Genomic DNA, 13,816 nt, shown 5'->3' with positions numbered 1-13,816 from the left:
TACTAGATAGCACTGTAATTCTTATTGCATAATATACATGATTTAGTAACAAAACAAAAAAAAATGTGTGCACTTGTAAATTCTCTGATATATTTGAAATCAATTGAACACACGTCTGTAATAGATGCTATCCTGTGAGCTAAGCGGTAAAACATTTTAGGCGTCCATGGTGCCGAAGTAGTAGGTGAATAACAACGGACAGTGATCCCGGATAATCTGACTGTTTCGCTGGAATCTTCTTCAGCACAAAAAGTTTTACCGCTTAGCCTACAGGATAGCATCTATTACTTTGTTTCAACCATAGACTTATTATACTTCTACGGACTTTCAAAGATTGACAGACGTGTGTTCAGTTGATTTCAAATATATCAGAGAATTTACAAGTGCACACATTTTTTTTGTGTTACTAAATCATGTATATTATGCAATAAGAATTACAGTGCTATCTAGTACACTGGTCTGTGTGTTGCTCGTATTGTTTGTTGTTGTTATAGCTAACACACAGGCATAGTTACTTGGGTTGTAACACCAGCACATGGTGAATTTCCCAGTTTACCGAGAATGGTTAGCTTCACGAGAGTAATGAAAATTTTGTTAGAGATTCCGAGCCCGTCCCTCCTACAGAACTATATTTCACAGGGTTCCTTAAGTCGAAGGAATTGCTGCTACAGTAGCCTGCTGCCCCAATGGGCTGTGATATCACAATACAGACAAATGCGCCTAAAAGCGCCAATTAATTTTGGTTGGCAAGTCCCTTGCTGAATACAACATAAGAGTTACAACAACTTCAGCAAATATGATATGCCAACCATCCTAGACCATTTTATCTCATTTCAAGAAGTCAACACTTCTGTGGGGTTTCAAGAAATTACAAAATCAATTTCACAGGAAGGTAAATGCCCTTCACTCCTCCCTCTAATTAAACTGTGACCTATGCGGTTTAAAAGAAAGACCAAATATCCTTTGAGACTGCAAGCTGAGGGCTGAAACTCTGTTTGAGTGAGAGCGGCTAGATAAGGGAGGCAGAATTAAGAGACGCCCGTCCTTTTTCATGTACTGTCTCTGGAGTGTTACAATTTATTCTGAGTGAAAATTAATGAAGGCTCATTACCAAAATGCTTGAAAGTTGATCTACTAAGCATGGTTTAATTACTGCCTGAAACAGGTAGCTGGGGATCCATCTAAGCATTGCACGGCAAATCCTCAGCTCTAGTGAAGTCAGCTGGGAAATTCTGATTTACATTGGCTGGAGATTCAGTTCGTGAAGGAAAAGAAAGCTTCTGAATAAAAATACACTACCATGGACAAGGGAATTGGGAGATGAAACAGCTTGTTAAAGGGCTAGAGCAACATTTTATCAGAACTGCAAGGGAATTTTGAAGAACATCGCAACGGCTAAGGGCATATTTACACTGCAAAGCTGTATCTAGAGATAAGCCTCTTTCTGGTCTGTATCAATTTCATATGCATCCATAAGCCTGCTCCATCCTCCCTGCCCTCTTAAAAAAAATAACCTGCATGAAATCCCACATTTCTTTATGTATTTTAACCTTATTTTCTTTTTAAAAATTGTAAATAAATGCATTTTAAAACACATTTTGACACTTTTGAGCAACAAACTGCACCCAAACATTCAGGAAGTGCAAGAGATGCTGGTTAGCAAAGTCCTGATCCCCTTTTTGGCCCAGGAACTGAAGTTCTGGTCAACTCGTACCGGAATTTTCAAAGACCAAATTTCTCTATGCACACTGGTTTTAGACAAATTTACGTGGTTTTGGTGTTTCATTGCACCAGAAACGACTTAGTCATGCTGGATACATGACCCAGAAAAACTGTCTGCGGACAAACGCTGGCTCCCTCAGCCTGTAAAGTGAGACGGGCGCTGCAACCCCAGAGTCATCTGCGACTTGACTTAACTGTCAGGAGTCCTTTACTTCTTTATTTTTCAGTGCCAAAGAATCCTGGGAGTTTAGTGAGCATGTTCAAAGGCCCTGCTAAAGACAAGCTAGCTCACCCCGCTCCTTAAAATGACAGCTTCTTGGGGCAACGGAACGGCTAATAACACCAGTCAAGTTTGTAGCCAGATAAGTCCCATTTATCTGAGAACCAGGAAGCTCCAATCTCATATGTCACCTTTCTAAGTGGCCTCTTAGTCTCTGGCACCTTTCTGCCTCCTGCGGCAGTATGAGCATAACACCAGTTTAGGTAAAGGTAAAGGGACCCCTGACCATTAGGTCCAGTCGTGGCCGACTCTGGGGTTGCAGCGCTCATCTCGCTTTATTGGCCGAGCGAGCCAGCGTGCAGCTTCCGGGTCATGTGGCCAGCATGACTAAGCCGCTTCTGGCGAACCACAGCAGCGCAAGGAAACACCATTTACCTTCCCGCCGGAGTGGTACCTATTTATCTACTTGCACTTTGACGCGCTTTCGAACTGCTAGGTTGGCAGGAGCAGGGACCGAGCAACGGGAGCTCAGCCCGTCGCGGGGATTCGAACCGCCAACCTTCTGATCGGCAAGCCCTAGGCTCTGTGGTTTAATCCAAAAACAGAGGTAATGCAGGTGGGTGTTTGGAGTACAATTTACACCATATAAATGTGCACTGCCCTCATCCGGCTTGGGCTGTGTTATATTCATGACCAGCTGCGCCCAATTCTTGACATTAATTCCAATGCATGCTTGATTGTACCATATTACTCTTTGTTTACCTTGGGTCGGCCCTGAGGAAGAACCAGCAACCGCAGCATCTCCTGAAGTCTCCTCAGCCTGGATCTCCAAATGGATTCCAAGTCCACACAACCAAGGTTCCCCAACAGGAACCCAACTACCGATCTGATTTACTAGACAGTTTCAATTAATCTCTCTCTTTTGGTCTCCTTTTTTCTCTATTATTGAAGAAGAACAGGATATTTTAATGCCACCATCATTGCGGAGGTGTCTATGGGGAGGACAACCAAGGTTCCCCAGTGGATTCCCCCCATAGCAACAGTGCTCAGTACCAGTGGAGCAGTGGGTAGCAGCAGCAGCACCATCTGACCAGCCCAATGTGAACCACTCCTGTCTTCTATAATAAGAAGTCTAGCCACTTTATCTTGTGAGCTTGTTAAGCAAGGGTGAGCAGAACTGTACCTGATGGAATTCCCTCTTCTACGCAACTTTTAAAAAAATATACGCCAAGAGTTCTCACCTCCTTTGCTTCTGGTCACCCTGGGGCCAGTTTACACTTTCATGCTTGCAAGATCTGGCAGGTGTGGACTCTCCAATTCCAGGGACAGTCCTGGATTTACAGAAGCCATCCCGGTTTCTGATTTGATCACAGAATGCCCTGCATTTCCTTCATAAGAGAAATGTTGGATGGTATGGTAGGACGTCCCTATTTTCATGAAACATTAGGGGATATGGAGTTATGCAACCCACGAGCCAAGGAGATAAGTAACTACAGTGGTACCTGTACTTAATTCGTTCCGGAGGTCCGTTCTTAACCTGAAACTGTTCTTAACCTGAAGCACTATTTCTGGGTTAGCGGAGTCTGTAACCTGAAGCGAATGTAACCTGAAGCGTATGTAACCTGAAGCGTATGTAACCTGAGGTTACCACTGTATACGATCTTCAGAAGACATCTGAAGACAGCCTTGTATAGGGAAGTCTTTTTTTAATGTTTAATGTTTTATTATGTTTTTATATATGTTGGAAGCTGCCCTGAATGGCTGGGGCAACCCTGTCAGATGGGCAGGGAATAAATAATAAATGATGATGATTAGGATGATGGAATAGGACGTCCCTATTTTCATCAGTGAAAAGTTGGAGGGTATGCAGGTGTGAGTTGCTCCTTCACAGATCAAACACCACAGACAGAATCTCCATCATCATAACACCTCAAACACACTGGTCTCCAAAATAATTGCCAACTCAGAATGTGGACCGTTGATGGCTGAGAGACTAGACTGCAGCTCACTTCTTACTGAGGAGGTCTATTTGCATATCAGCTGTCGGTGAGGACCCGTGTGACAGAATTCTCCATTTAAAAAATCCCTCCAGACAGAAAAGTAGAATGCGAGGGGAAGAGTATTCAGACTCCAAACATACCGAAATAGATAAGGTTGTCACTTCTGCGCCTGAAGACGTATCCAGTGGCTCGCGGGCTATTAATATCTGCCCCCTTCTCAAGCAAAGCTTTCACCAGCTTTAGGTTTTTGTTCACCACAGCTATGTGAAGAGCTGTCTCCCCTGAAATACACAAATGTCTGCTTACATAAGGTTCTCCATTTCCTCCAGTCTAGAAAGGCATCGCTAATGAAAACTGGGACCCACAAATCCAGCTAGTTTGTGGGCAAATAACTGATGAACAACAGCAGGTTATGCTTTACACAAGCCTGACATCAACTAAAAGTGATTACATTCAGAGAAGCTCATCTGAGTTACCTGCAGAAGAAAGGGGGTATTGAACCCCTGAGGCAATGCTGATGAATGCTGATTTTAATGACAAATGCAATTGCAAAATTAATTACCGATAAATTAAGCAGCTCATATTCTCCCTCTGACCATTTATATTCAAGAGTGCTTTGATGACTCTGTTTCTGCTGCTATTATATTCCATCTGGAATTTATCCAATACCATTTCATCAAAGAGGAAACAGGTGTAATGTTGTAGCTAAGAGCTTGGCTGGGAAATCTCTGTTTCAAATCCTGCTGTTATACTGACCCACTTTGAGGTAGAATCATAGAATCATAGAATCATAGAGTTGGAGGAGACCACAAGGGCCATCGAGTTCAACCCCCTGCCAAGCAGGAAACACCATCAGAGCACTCCTGACATATGGTTGTCAAGCCTCTGCTTAAAGACCTCCAAAGTAGGAGACTCCACCACACTCCTTGGCAGCAAATTCCACTGTCAAACAGCTCTTACTGTCAGGAAGTTCTTCCTAATGTTTAGGTGGAATCTTCTTTCTTGTAGTTTGGATCCATTGCTCCGTGTCCGCTTCTCTGGAGCAGCAGAAAACAACCTTTCTCCCTCCTCTATGTGACATCCTTTTATATATTTGAACATGGCTATCATATCACCCCTTAACCTCCTCTTCTCCAGGCTAAACATGCCCAGCTCCCTTAGCCGTTCCTCATAAGGCATCATTTCCAGGCCTTTGACCATTTTGGTTGCCCTCCTCTGGACACGTTCCAGTTTGTCAGTGTCCTTCTTGAACTGTGGTGCCCAGAACTGGACACAGTACTCCAGGTGAGGTCTGACCAGAGCAGAATACAGTGGCACTATTACTTCCCTTGATCTAGATGCTATACTCCTATTGATGCAGCCCAGAATTGGTTATAGTCTTTAGGCTGCAAACCTTGGAGTAACAGTGCAACTCTCATATTTCTATTCAAGGATTGCATCCCAGGCCTCATTGAACTCAGTGGGACTTACTTCTGAGTAGATATGCATAGGGTTGCATTGTTAAGAGTACCTGAAGTAATCTTTGCAGTAGGGCTTTTGCAAGCATTTTGAGAACACCTTAAAGAACTATATATTTAGATTCTCAAACCTTTATTGACGTAACACTATATATTAAAGGGATGGGAAGATCATTCTGTTTCTGGACCCTACCTCCATTTATAAGTCTGTTTTTGTCCTGTTTCCATATTAATGTTATTTTAAATAAAAATCCACATGAAAACTCTCATTTAAATTTGTATTTTTGAATGGGCTTCCTCACATAGTAAGCATTTTATCTATAAAAAAAAATGTATTTGAATGTTTTTTTGGGCAGAGAACTCCGCCAGAAATTTCAATAGTATGAAATTCTAAAAACAACAACCCTTTGTTCCAATTTACGCATTGATCTGGGAGGCATGAATCATGCAATTTGCAAAGCCCAATTAAATTCCTCAAGCATCTACATTATATAAATGCAAAGTAATACGGGATCCTATTCTAGGATGCACACTCAGTTCATACAGAACACTAGCCTGGCCTGCCGGGCTGCAACATGGCCCCACAAAAACCAAATATGCACCCTAGAACATGAATCCAATGCAGGGCAAAGTCATGGAACTGTAGAGTTGGAAGGGACCCCAAGGGTCATCTAGCCCAGCCCCCTGCAATGCAGGAATCTCAGCTAAAGCATCCAGGACAGATGGCCATCCAACCTCTGCTTAAAAACCTCCAAGGAAGGAGAGGCCACCATCTCCCGATGGTTCCAAGTCAGACGTAACTAAATTATTACACACAGACAATGGTAATGTATTGCTTCATAAATAGTTGCTTATGATCAAATTCCTAAACTTTGCATCCTTGGGATCTGAAGCAGTGGCTCCATCTAACATTGGCCTTCACAAGGCCATGAGGACACGAGGACAAGGGCTCAAGATGGACATGAGGGGAAGGTTTTCTGGGCCCAGGTTATGGATCTGGAGACCCCATTCTGGCTTTGGTTTAGACCCATTTTTCTCAGTAAATATCTACTTGTTCCGAGTGCTGTCATAGTTTTATATTTAATAGATCTCATGACTGTTGATGTTTTATTCACTACTGTTTTATTTACATCGCAAGACAGCTTGGGAGCTTATTGCAGAACTGAATTGCAGGATATGGATGTCTCTAATAATAATTACCTGTGTAAAGTTCAGACGTCATAGCCTCGTTCACTAGTTCTGGAGCTGCATCCATCAGGAGTTGGGCTGCTTCCAAGCTATTATACAAGGCAGCTACATGAAGAGCTGTCTCCCCAACAGCACCTAGAGAAACCACCAGATATATGAGGCCACATGTTGTCAATTCTGCCAACCTGCTGAAGGTGCCCACAGAAGTTACGAGAAGTCAGCTCACCCTTGCCGGTAGACACTATTGCAGGCCAGTGCTCTTCCCACCTGCCACGATCTGGTGATGGAGGTCCCACTGGGTCACTTCATGGGTGGCGGGCAAGGCTCCTGAGCCTAGTTTGCTGCCCAGCAGGAGGATTCACAAACTTAGCAAATCGCGAGCAGACATGGGGGCAGGCCACTCCCAGGGGGCGGACCAATGGGGCTTCTCTTGGGTCCATGCTCTGGGAATAAATGGTGGCCCGTTCCTGTGTCAACTACCACTTCTTTGATGGCTCTCCCACCCTCCCTGCCTGTCTGGTTGGTACACTGTGCTTTCACCAACCTTACTATGGACATTGTTGGTCACCATGTTCAGGACCAGGTTGACTTTTTCCCACTTGGTGAATTGGCTCCAGCCCTGTGGTTATCGCCACCATCACAGCTCTGGCGGTTTAGGCATTGGGTAGGCATACGCTTGGACAGAGGGCAGGTTGTAGCCTCTGCCTGCCTCTCAAAGAATGGGGTATCCTGTTAAAGGGATCCAGAGGAGCTGCTTCCATCTGGACACCCAGGGGCCACAGCACTCCCCAGGTGCAATCCAGTGCGGGAGTCAATCCTTGATGTAGGTCAATAACTCCCTCGCTTCCGGTTGACCCCAAAATTAATTCCTCCCGGGAGGCAGGCCAGAAATGGTTGGTTCTACCCAATGCCTATGCCAAATTTCTTACATCTGTAGTCAATAAAGTTGTGGCCTGATCTGACCCAAATATAAGTTGCCATGTCTCATTGTTTCACTGTTTAAGATGGGCAGTCAAGTGATGGGCGCACCTGGGCATGCAGCTACTTCAGATGTGTTTCAGACAGGAGATGTGAAACATTATATTGTGTATCGTAATTACGGGTGCCTGCAGTTTGTGTCATTGGTTTTTATAGCTGAAAACTGCTTCGAAGCCTATTTTGGCATTAAGCGGTATATAAGTAAATCAAGTTTGTTTTGTAGTAAGAGGACCAGGAAGCACATGGCATATATACTTTCTGTTCCTTCTGCCACACCTGAAGCCATCCTTGGCCTCCTTCAACCCAAGAACTCATTTTCTATCACTGTCTACCTTTTACTCCTCCCCTCAAGGTCCTTGTGCTTTATCTTAGCAGGCAATGTGGACACGATGAGCAGCATGGATTCCATACCTCTCTCATGAATGTCGCAGCTGTGGCTGGCAAGGAGCTTCTGAATGGCAGAGACATCATTCTCCTTGGCAGCCAGGAGGAGGGGAGATTCCCAGATCCTGAAACAAGCAGAAATAAATAATAATAAATAATAATAATAATAATAAATTTTATTTATATCCTGCCCTCCCCAGCCGAAGTCGGGCTCAGGGCGGCTAACAACAATAAAACAGTACAAAAGTACAGCATAAACAACATTCTAAAATCATTCATTATAAAATTAATTAATTCAAGCCACTGGCAACCATTGGGCCAGAGCTCCACGAAGATTGCCAAGGGAGGGAGTCAGGCTGTGCCCTGGCCAAAGGCCTGGTGGAACAGCTCTGTCTTGCAGGCCCTGCAGAAAGATGTCAAGTCCCGCAGGGCCCTGGTCTCTTGTGACAGAGTGTTCCACCAGATCGGAGCCACAGCTGAAAAAGCCCTGGCTCTAGTTGAGGCCAGCCTAACTTCTCTGTGGCCTGGGACCTCCAAGATGTTTTTATTTGAAGACCGTAAGTTTCTCTGTGGGGCATACCAGGAGAGGCGGTCCCGTAGGTACGAGGGTCCTAGGCCGTATAGGGCTTTAAAGGTTAAAACCAGCACCTTAAACCTGATCCTGTACTCCACCGGGAGCCAGTGCAGCTGGTATAGCACCGGGTGAATGTGCAAAATAAATTCAGGATAATGTGCATTACAACCCACGGAGGAGGATTTTTCTCATATCAGCAAAGTTGTCTTTCAAAACTATGACAACTGTCTTTATCAGCAAGAAAACAACAACAAAAATGCCCTAGAGATCTCAACAGACACATCCGAGAGGCTCCCGCTTTCAATAGTTGATCTTCAACCAAATACCTGCAGGGTTTTCAGAAAAAGAAAATAATAATTGTTCTTGCGCGGTGGTAAAAGTTACACTGAAGACATGAAATGCTAACTCAGCTAACAACTTGGAAAGTCTTCATTCCTCTATTCCGCAGCATCTGTTGGTAAGACTAATTACCATCAATACCAGGCAAAAAGTGATATTTCAGTAATGTTATTTTTAAAATACTTTTTCTGGTACACTGCCCTCATTTACACATAACTCTAAGCCAAACCATGGTAAATGCGAATGTGCGTGCATGCAGGGAGTAAATCACTGCTGTTTTGCTCCTCTCATGGTCCTCCTGCTGCCACACTATACCTGGAGCTAAGCCATGGTTTGTCACTTAGGATTATGTGCAAACCTGGGGGCAAGCCAGCTGCTGATACAGGCAGGCAGAGACTATGAAGAGTTAAATTCAGGCAGAAATATCTGTATGTGTCTGTTCTAAGACATGCCAGCAGATCTGCCCATCAGGGTTCAATCGCTGGCTTGGATAGACAACAAAGCCCCTCCCAACATGCCTCCAACACACAAAGCTGCAAGAAAAGGTGAGCAGCCCTCAATGAAGACGCGTCTCATTAAACTTATGTAACAATTTGGCTTTGAAAAAGGAGACACACAGAAAGAGAAGCCGCCAGGGGCAAAGAAGGAATTCAGAGTATTATTAATAGGATTCAAATCAACCAGAAAGGTTTCCTGTGCGACCTCTCTTGAAACCAACAGGAGTTCAGAAGGCTCCAGCAGTGTTCTTGCCCAGCCATTCAAGGGGCATAAAGTTCTGCAGGAGAAGTTCACGGTGCCCTGTGTCCTTCTTTAACTGGATGTGAAACATAATAGGAACCAGCTAGAAAACAGAAAATCCTTTCCTTTGAGAGCGGGTTGAGGAATCTTTAGAGGGGAACAAATGGACTCCTAATTTGTGCCTCCAAAGCGTGCTGTGGGAAAGGGATTCAAGACTATTGGAGGCACCATATTGTAGGAGCCCTCCCTCATCATCAGGGTCACAGCTGTCTTTATAATGCCTTTGAAGAATGCAAAACCTTCCAAGTATAAGAGACAGGGGGAGCGGCAACGATCCTCTCTCACACCTTTAACACACCTGTGCATGGCAGAGGTTTGCCAGTGTGCACAATGATGCTCGATTAGAGGACAGAATAGGGGGTTCCCAATCTGCAAGGATGAGCAGCTGTTTGCCCTGGCCCATTTTGTTATTTGCCCCACAGCTGGCTCTGCCTTATGTCCCAACTTCACTTGCCTTGCAATTTAACTTGGGAGGATTTCTACACCATTTCGGAATTTGCACATGTGTGACTTGCTAGTCTTCCTTTTTGTTTAATTGACAGGGTATCAATGTGTGCAAGTACATCTGCTCTGGTTAGAACACCGCGCAATTGTATAATGGCATCACGGGTCCTTTTCGCTTGCTGTTTTAATCACCACAGATTGCCAAGAATTCCTAGAAGACCTCTTCAAACTTGGCAAATGCCAAATGCCAAAACATTTCACTTCATCCTTGATTATTTTTCCTATAATAAAATCATTAGTTGTTCTGTGGTACTTTTGCTCATGTTCCCCATTGTGTTGTGTGTGTGTGTGTGTGTGTGTGTGTGTAACATCTGTGTGTACCTACACATATGCACGTTTGTTGGTTTTATTATCTGGGGGTTTTATTAATGGGCATTGGGATCAGTTAGTCCCCGATCATAGTAATTAGGGGGTAATGGGTATTCCCAACTGTGGAGAAAAATCTGATTAAAAAGACACAATAGCTTATTTCTGTTGATGTAGGAGCTAGGCTTGGAATACTTAAGGTTAAGTATGACATTTTTATTCATATCTCAATGAGGTTTTCAGCTGAAGTACATGAATAAGATATCAAGTGGGAACTAACACTGGAGCTCATTACAGACTCCAAATACCAGCTATCCTTATTATATTTTCACATATAAATGGGGTAATTGTCAAATGCACCTTAAAAAATCCAGCTATTACTTGACCACACTATTATATAAGAAAAGCATTTTTTGGAAATAATTTCTGTTTAAAAAATTAATACACACACACTACAAACAGCTAAACTTCCATCTCTGGTATCATTCACACATTAGCAAAGGTTTATACATAGCTCTTAATCTAATGGTTTGTCATGGACTGGCTGGAAGCAGATGAATGTTGGGAGACAACAGCTGAGGAACCCCCAAGGGAACCCCTAGGGGAAGAAGGCTCAGAGCCAGGGGGTTGGTGGTGGGACAATAATGACTAGTCAGAGGGATAGGAGGAAGAAGACTGGGAAGAGCTGGTGTCAGAAGCTGAAGAGGTAACAGGGCTTAGTGAGCAGAACGAAGATGGGGCAGAGAGCAGTCCAGGATCAGAGGCAGAAGTGGAGGCTGGAAGAGAGAGGGGCCAAGAGGCAGAGATGAGGCAGGCTGGTGAAGAAGCCAGGGTGTCTCCCCTTCCTGTTGCGACCAGCTCCCCTCTTTTCTGGTCTCCCAGAACCAGAAGAGGCATAAAGAGGGAGGAGCAAAGACAAGCAAGACGACGGAGACAGTATAAACTGGAGAGGGGAGAACCATGCATACCACCTTGAGTTCCTTGGAAGAAAGGTGAGGGTAATAATTGCAATTTAAAAATTAATAAAATCCATGAGTCGAGGGAAAACTAAGGGAAGGAACAGTGTATCCCCACCACCACCATGCAAATAGACTCTCAGCTCATCCTTTTGTTGCAGCTGGATGATGAAAATGACGCAATAAGTAATACTTTGTTCTAGATGAATTCATTTATGTATGGTCACCATCTATAGTTGCCACTGAGTTCACAGAAGCACGTGCATTAAAATGATACAAACACCCAGCTCAATAGCAGTGGCTGCATGTTTCCACCTCAGTAAAGGTAAAGGGACCCCTGACCATTAGGTCCAGTCGTGGCAGACTCTGGGGTTGCGGCGCTCATCTCGCTTTATTGGCCAAGGGAGCCGGCGTACAGCTTCCGGGTCATGTGGCCAGCATGACTAAGCCGCTTCTGGTGAACCAGAGCAGCGCATGGAAACGCCGTTTACCTTCCTGCCAGAGTAGTACCTCTTTATCTACTTGCACTTTGATGTGCTTTCGAACTGCTAGGTTGGCAGGAGCAGGGACCAAACAACGGGAGCTCACCCCGTCGCCGGGATTCGCACCCTCTGATTGGTAAGCCCTAGGTTCTGTGGTTTGACCCACAGCGCCACCCGCGTCCCTTCCACCTCAGTACTCCCTACTAAAAAGCACTGCAACGGAAAGATATCTTTTGCGTTCTAGGGAGCTGCAACATTTGGGGAGTTGTTAAACTGTGGGGGCAACCCTCAAGCTAAAGGACACCTGGCAAATTTAAAATCTAGGTGCCAATCAACTCTTTCAGGAAGAATTAGGAAAGCGGAGAACTTGTTTAATTTCACTCCTGTCAATAAGGCGCGAAAAAAATGTATTTCATCTTGGCCGTTTCCCATACGGAGATTTCTGGTGGCAGAATGCCAGCTTACGATCTCTTGGAGTGTGGGAATAGCTGGAAAATGTCAAGGCCCAAAGCCCAGCAGGAATCAGCTCCTGTGCTCACACGACGCCAAGGATTACCTCAATTAAGGAAAACTTGTCTGTCTGAGGGGAGCTGGTCTGCTAGAAGACAGAGGGCACAGCCCCAAGTGCCACACCTCAGACCCTTTTAATTAAAAACCCTGGGCCCGGATCCAACAAATGCCCCCAAATGAGGAAGTGAGGCTAGCACCAGTCTTGAGGCAGAATCACTCACACTAAATGGAAACAGCTTGGCACCGATTCATGGCATCCTTTTCCCTCCTGCTATGAACTATCAGGGCTTGTTATGTTTTATTTAAACTCCTGCTGCCTTTTGGAGGGAGCTGTTTTTGTTTATTTTATGGATGGAGAAGAGAGAGAATATTACTGGAAAGGAAGGTGTAGCCTCACGAATGTCGTGAAAGGAAGGTGTGCAGAAAACAGACACAGCTGATATACTGGTTTTTGCACCAATACTTAATATAAATATATATCTAGAGCATTCTTGGCTTCATTGAATACTTGATCAGAATCAAATAATAGGTAATCAGTTTGCAGTATTAGCTTTGTATGCTGCTTCAAGGACTGCTTGCAAATAGTTATTTTTATCATTTCTAAGCAACAATTAACAAAAAAATAAATTTGATGATAATTGACCGGCATCCCAGTCCTATGTATATTGCAGCCAAATGAGCATTTTGCTTATAAAGGAAATTCTGATTTAGGATAGGAGAAGGATAATTTCCCCCAGAAACGTCTACTTGATAAATCATTGTGGGCCAGTTTCAGAATTTTGTGGGGCTCGTTTTTTGAAAAGGGGAAAGTGTTCTTTCGCGGTGCATGAACTTTCCCTAAGTAAAGTAACATTCTCCTAGGAAAAAACTGCCACCTCCTCTCAGATTAAACCAGGCAGCAGGTGGCTGTGCTCCTTTGAAAGGGAGCAGGCACTGCAAAGGAGGAAGCCCTCTGTGTGCAGCAGTATACTTTTTCCATCTTGGCAAAATGACTGCACTGGCATTGGTGCCTTCTGAGAAGTTGTCCCTGTAAAAGCATTGGACATTTTAACCCTTAGTATCATGGCCCTGAGGCCCTCCCCACCTCCCTTAGTAAGGCGTTTATGAAACTGCCCCCCCACCTGCCATTTCAGAGTTGCAGCAAGTTTATACCCTTTCCCAGGGACTAAAAATTGACCCAGTTCAGCTGCGTACATTATTGCTGAGAATTTCCCACAAACACCGGGAACATTGGACTGGTCAGGAAAAAAACAACTAGTACTACCATCTGTACTAGAGGGACACGGATGGCGCTGTGGTCTAAACCACTGAGCCTCTTGGGCTTGCCGATCAGAAGCCAGCGGTTCAAATCCCCACAATGCAATGAGCTCCCATTTCTCTTTCCAATTTCCTGCCAAC

The 13,816-nt window shown here is 44.4% G+C and overlaps 1 protein-coding gene across 2 annotated transcripts in view; it reads right to left on the bottom strand.

The window, feature by feature from the left end:
* TRPV6 (transient receptor potential cation channel subfamily V member 6) overlaps positions 1-13,816 on the bottom strand; it is a 95,781-nt gene that overhangs the window by 24,744 nt on the left and 57,221 nt on the right. For both annotated transcript variants that reach the window (XM_082204790.1, XM_082204789.1), the window contains exons 2-4: positions 7,977-8,074; positions 6,600-6,722; positions 4,083-4,223 (exon numbers count right to left, since the gene is read on the bottom strand). In XM_082204790.1, the coding sequence (XP_082060916.1) occupies positions 4,083-4,223; positions 6,600-6,654 (196 nt within the window). In that variant the 5' untranslated portion in view covers positions 6,655-6,722; positions 7,977-8,074. The remainder of the gene's footprint in view (positions 1-4,082; positions 4,224-6,599; positions 6,723-7,976; positions 8,075-13,816) is intronic.

This window comes from Podarcis vaucheri, assembly GCF_965113315.1.
Source record: "Podarcis vaucheri genome assembly, chromosome: 17".
In the NCBI taxonomy this organism is placed as follows: domain Eukaryota; kingdom Metazoa; phylum Chordata; class Lepidosauria; order Squamata; family Lacertidae; genus Podarcis; species Podarcis vaucheri.
Note: the sequence above shows the minus strand (reverse complement) of the source record. Positions and strands in the feature narration are given on the sequence as shown.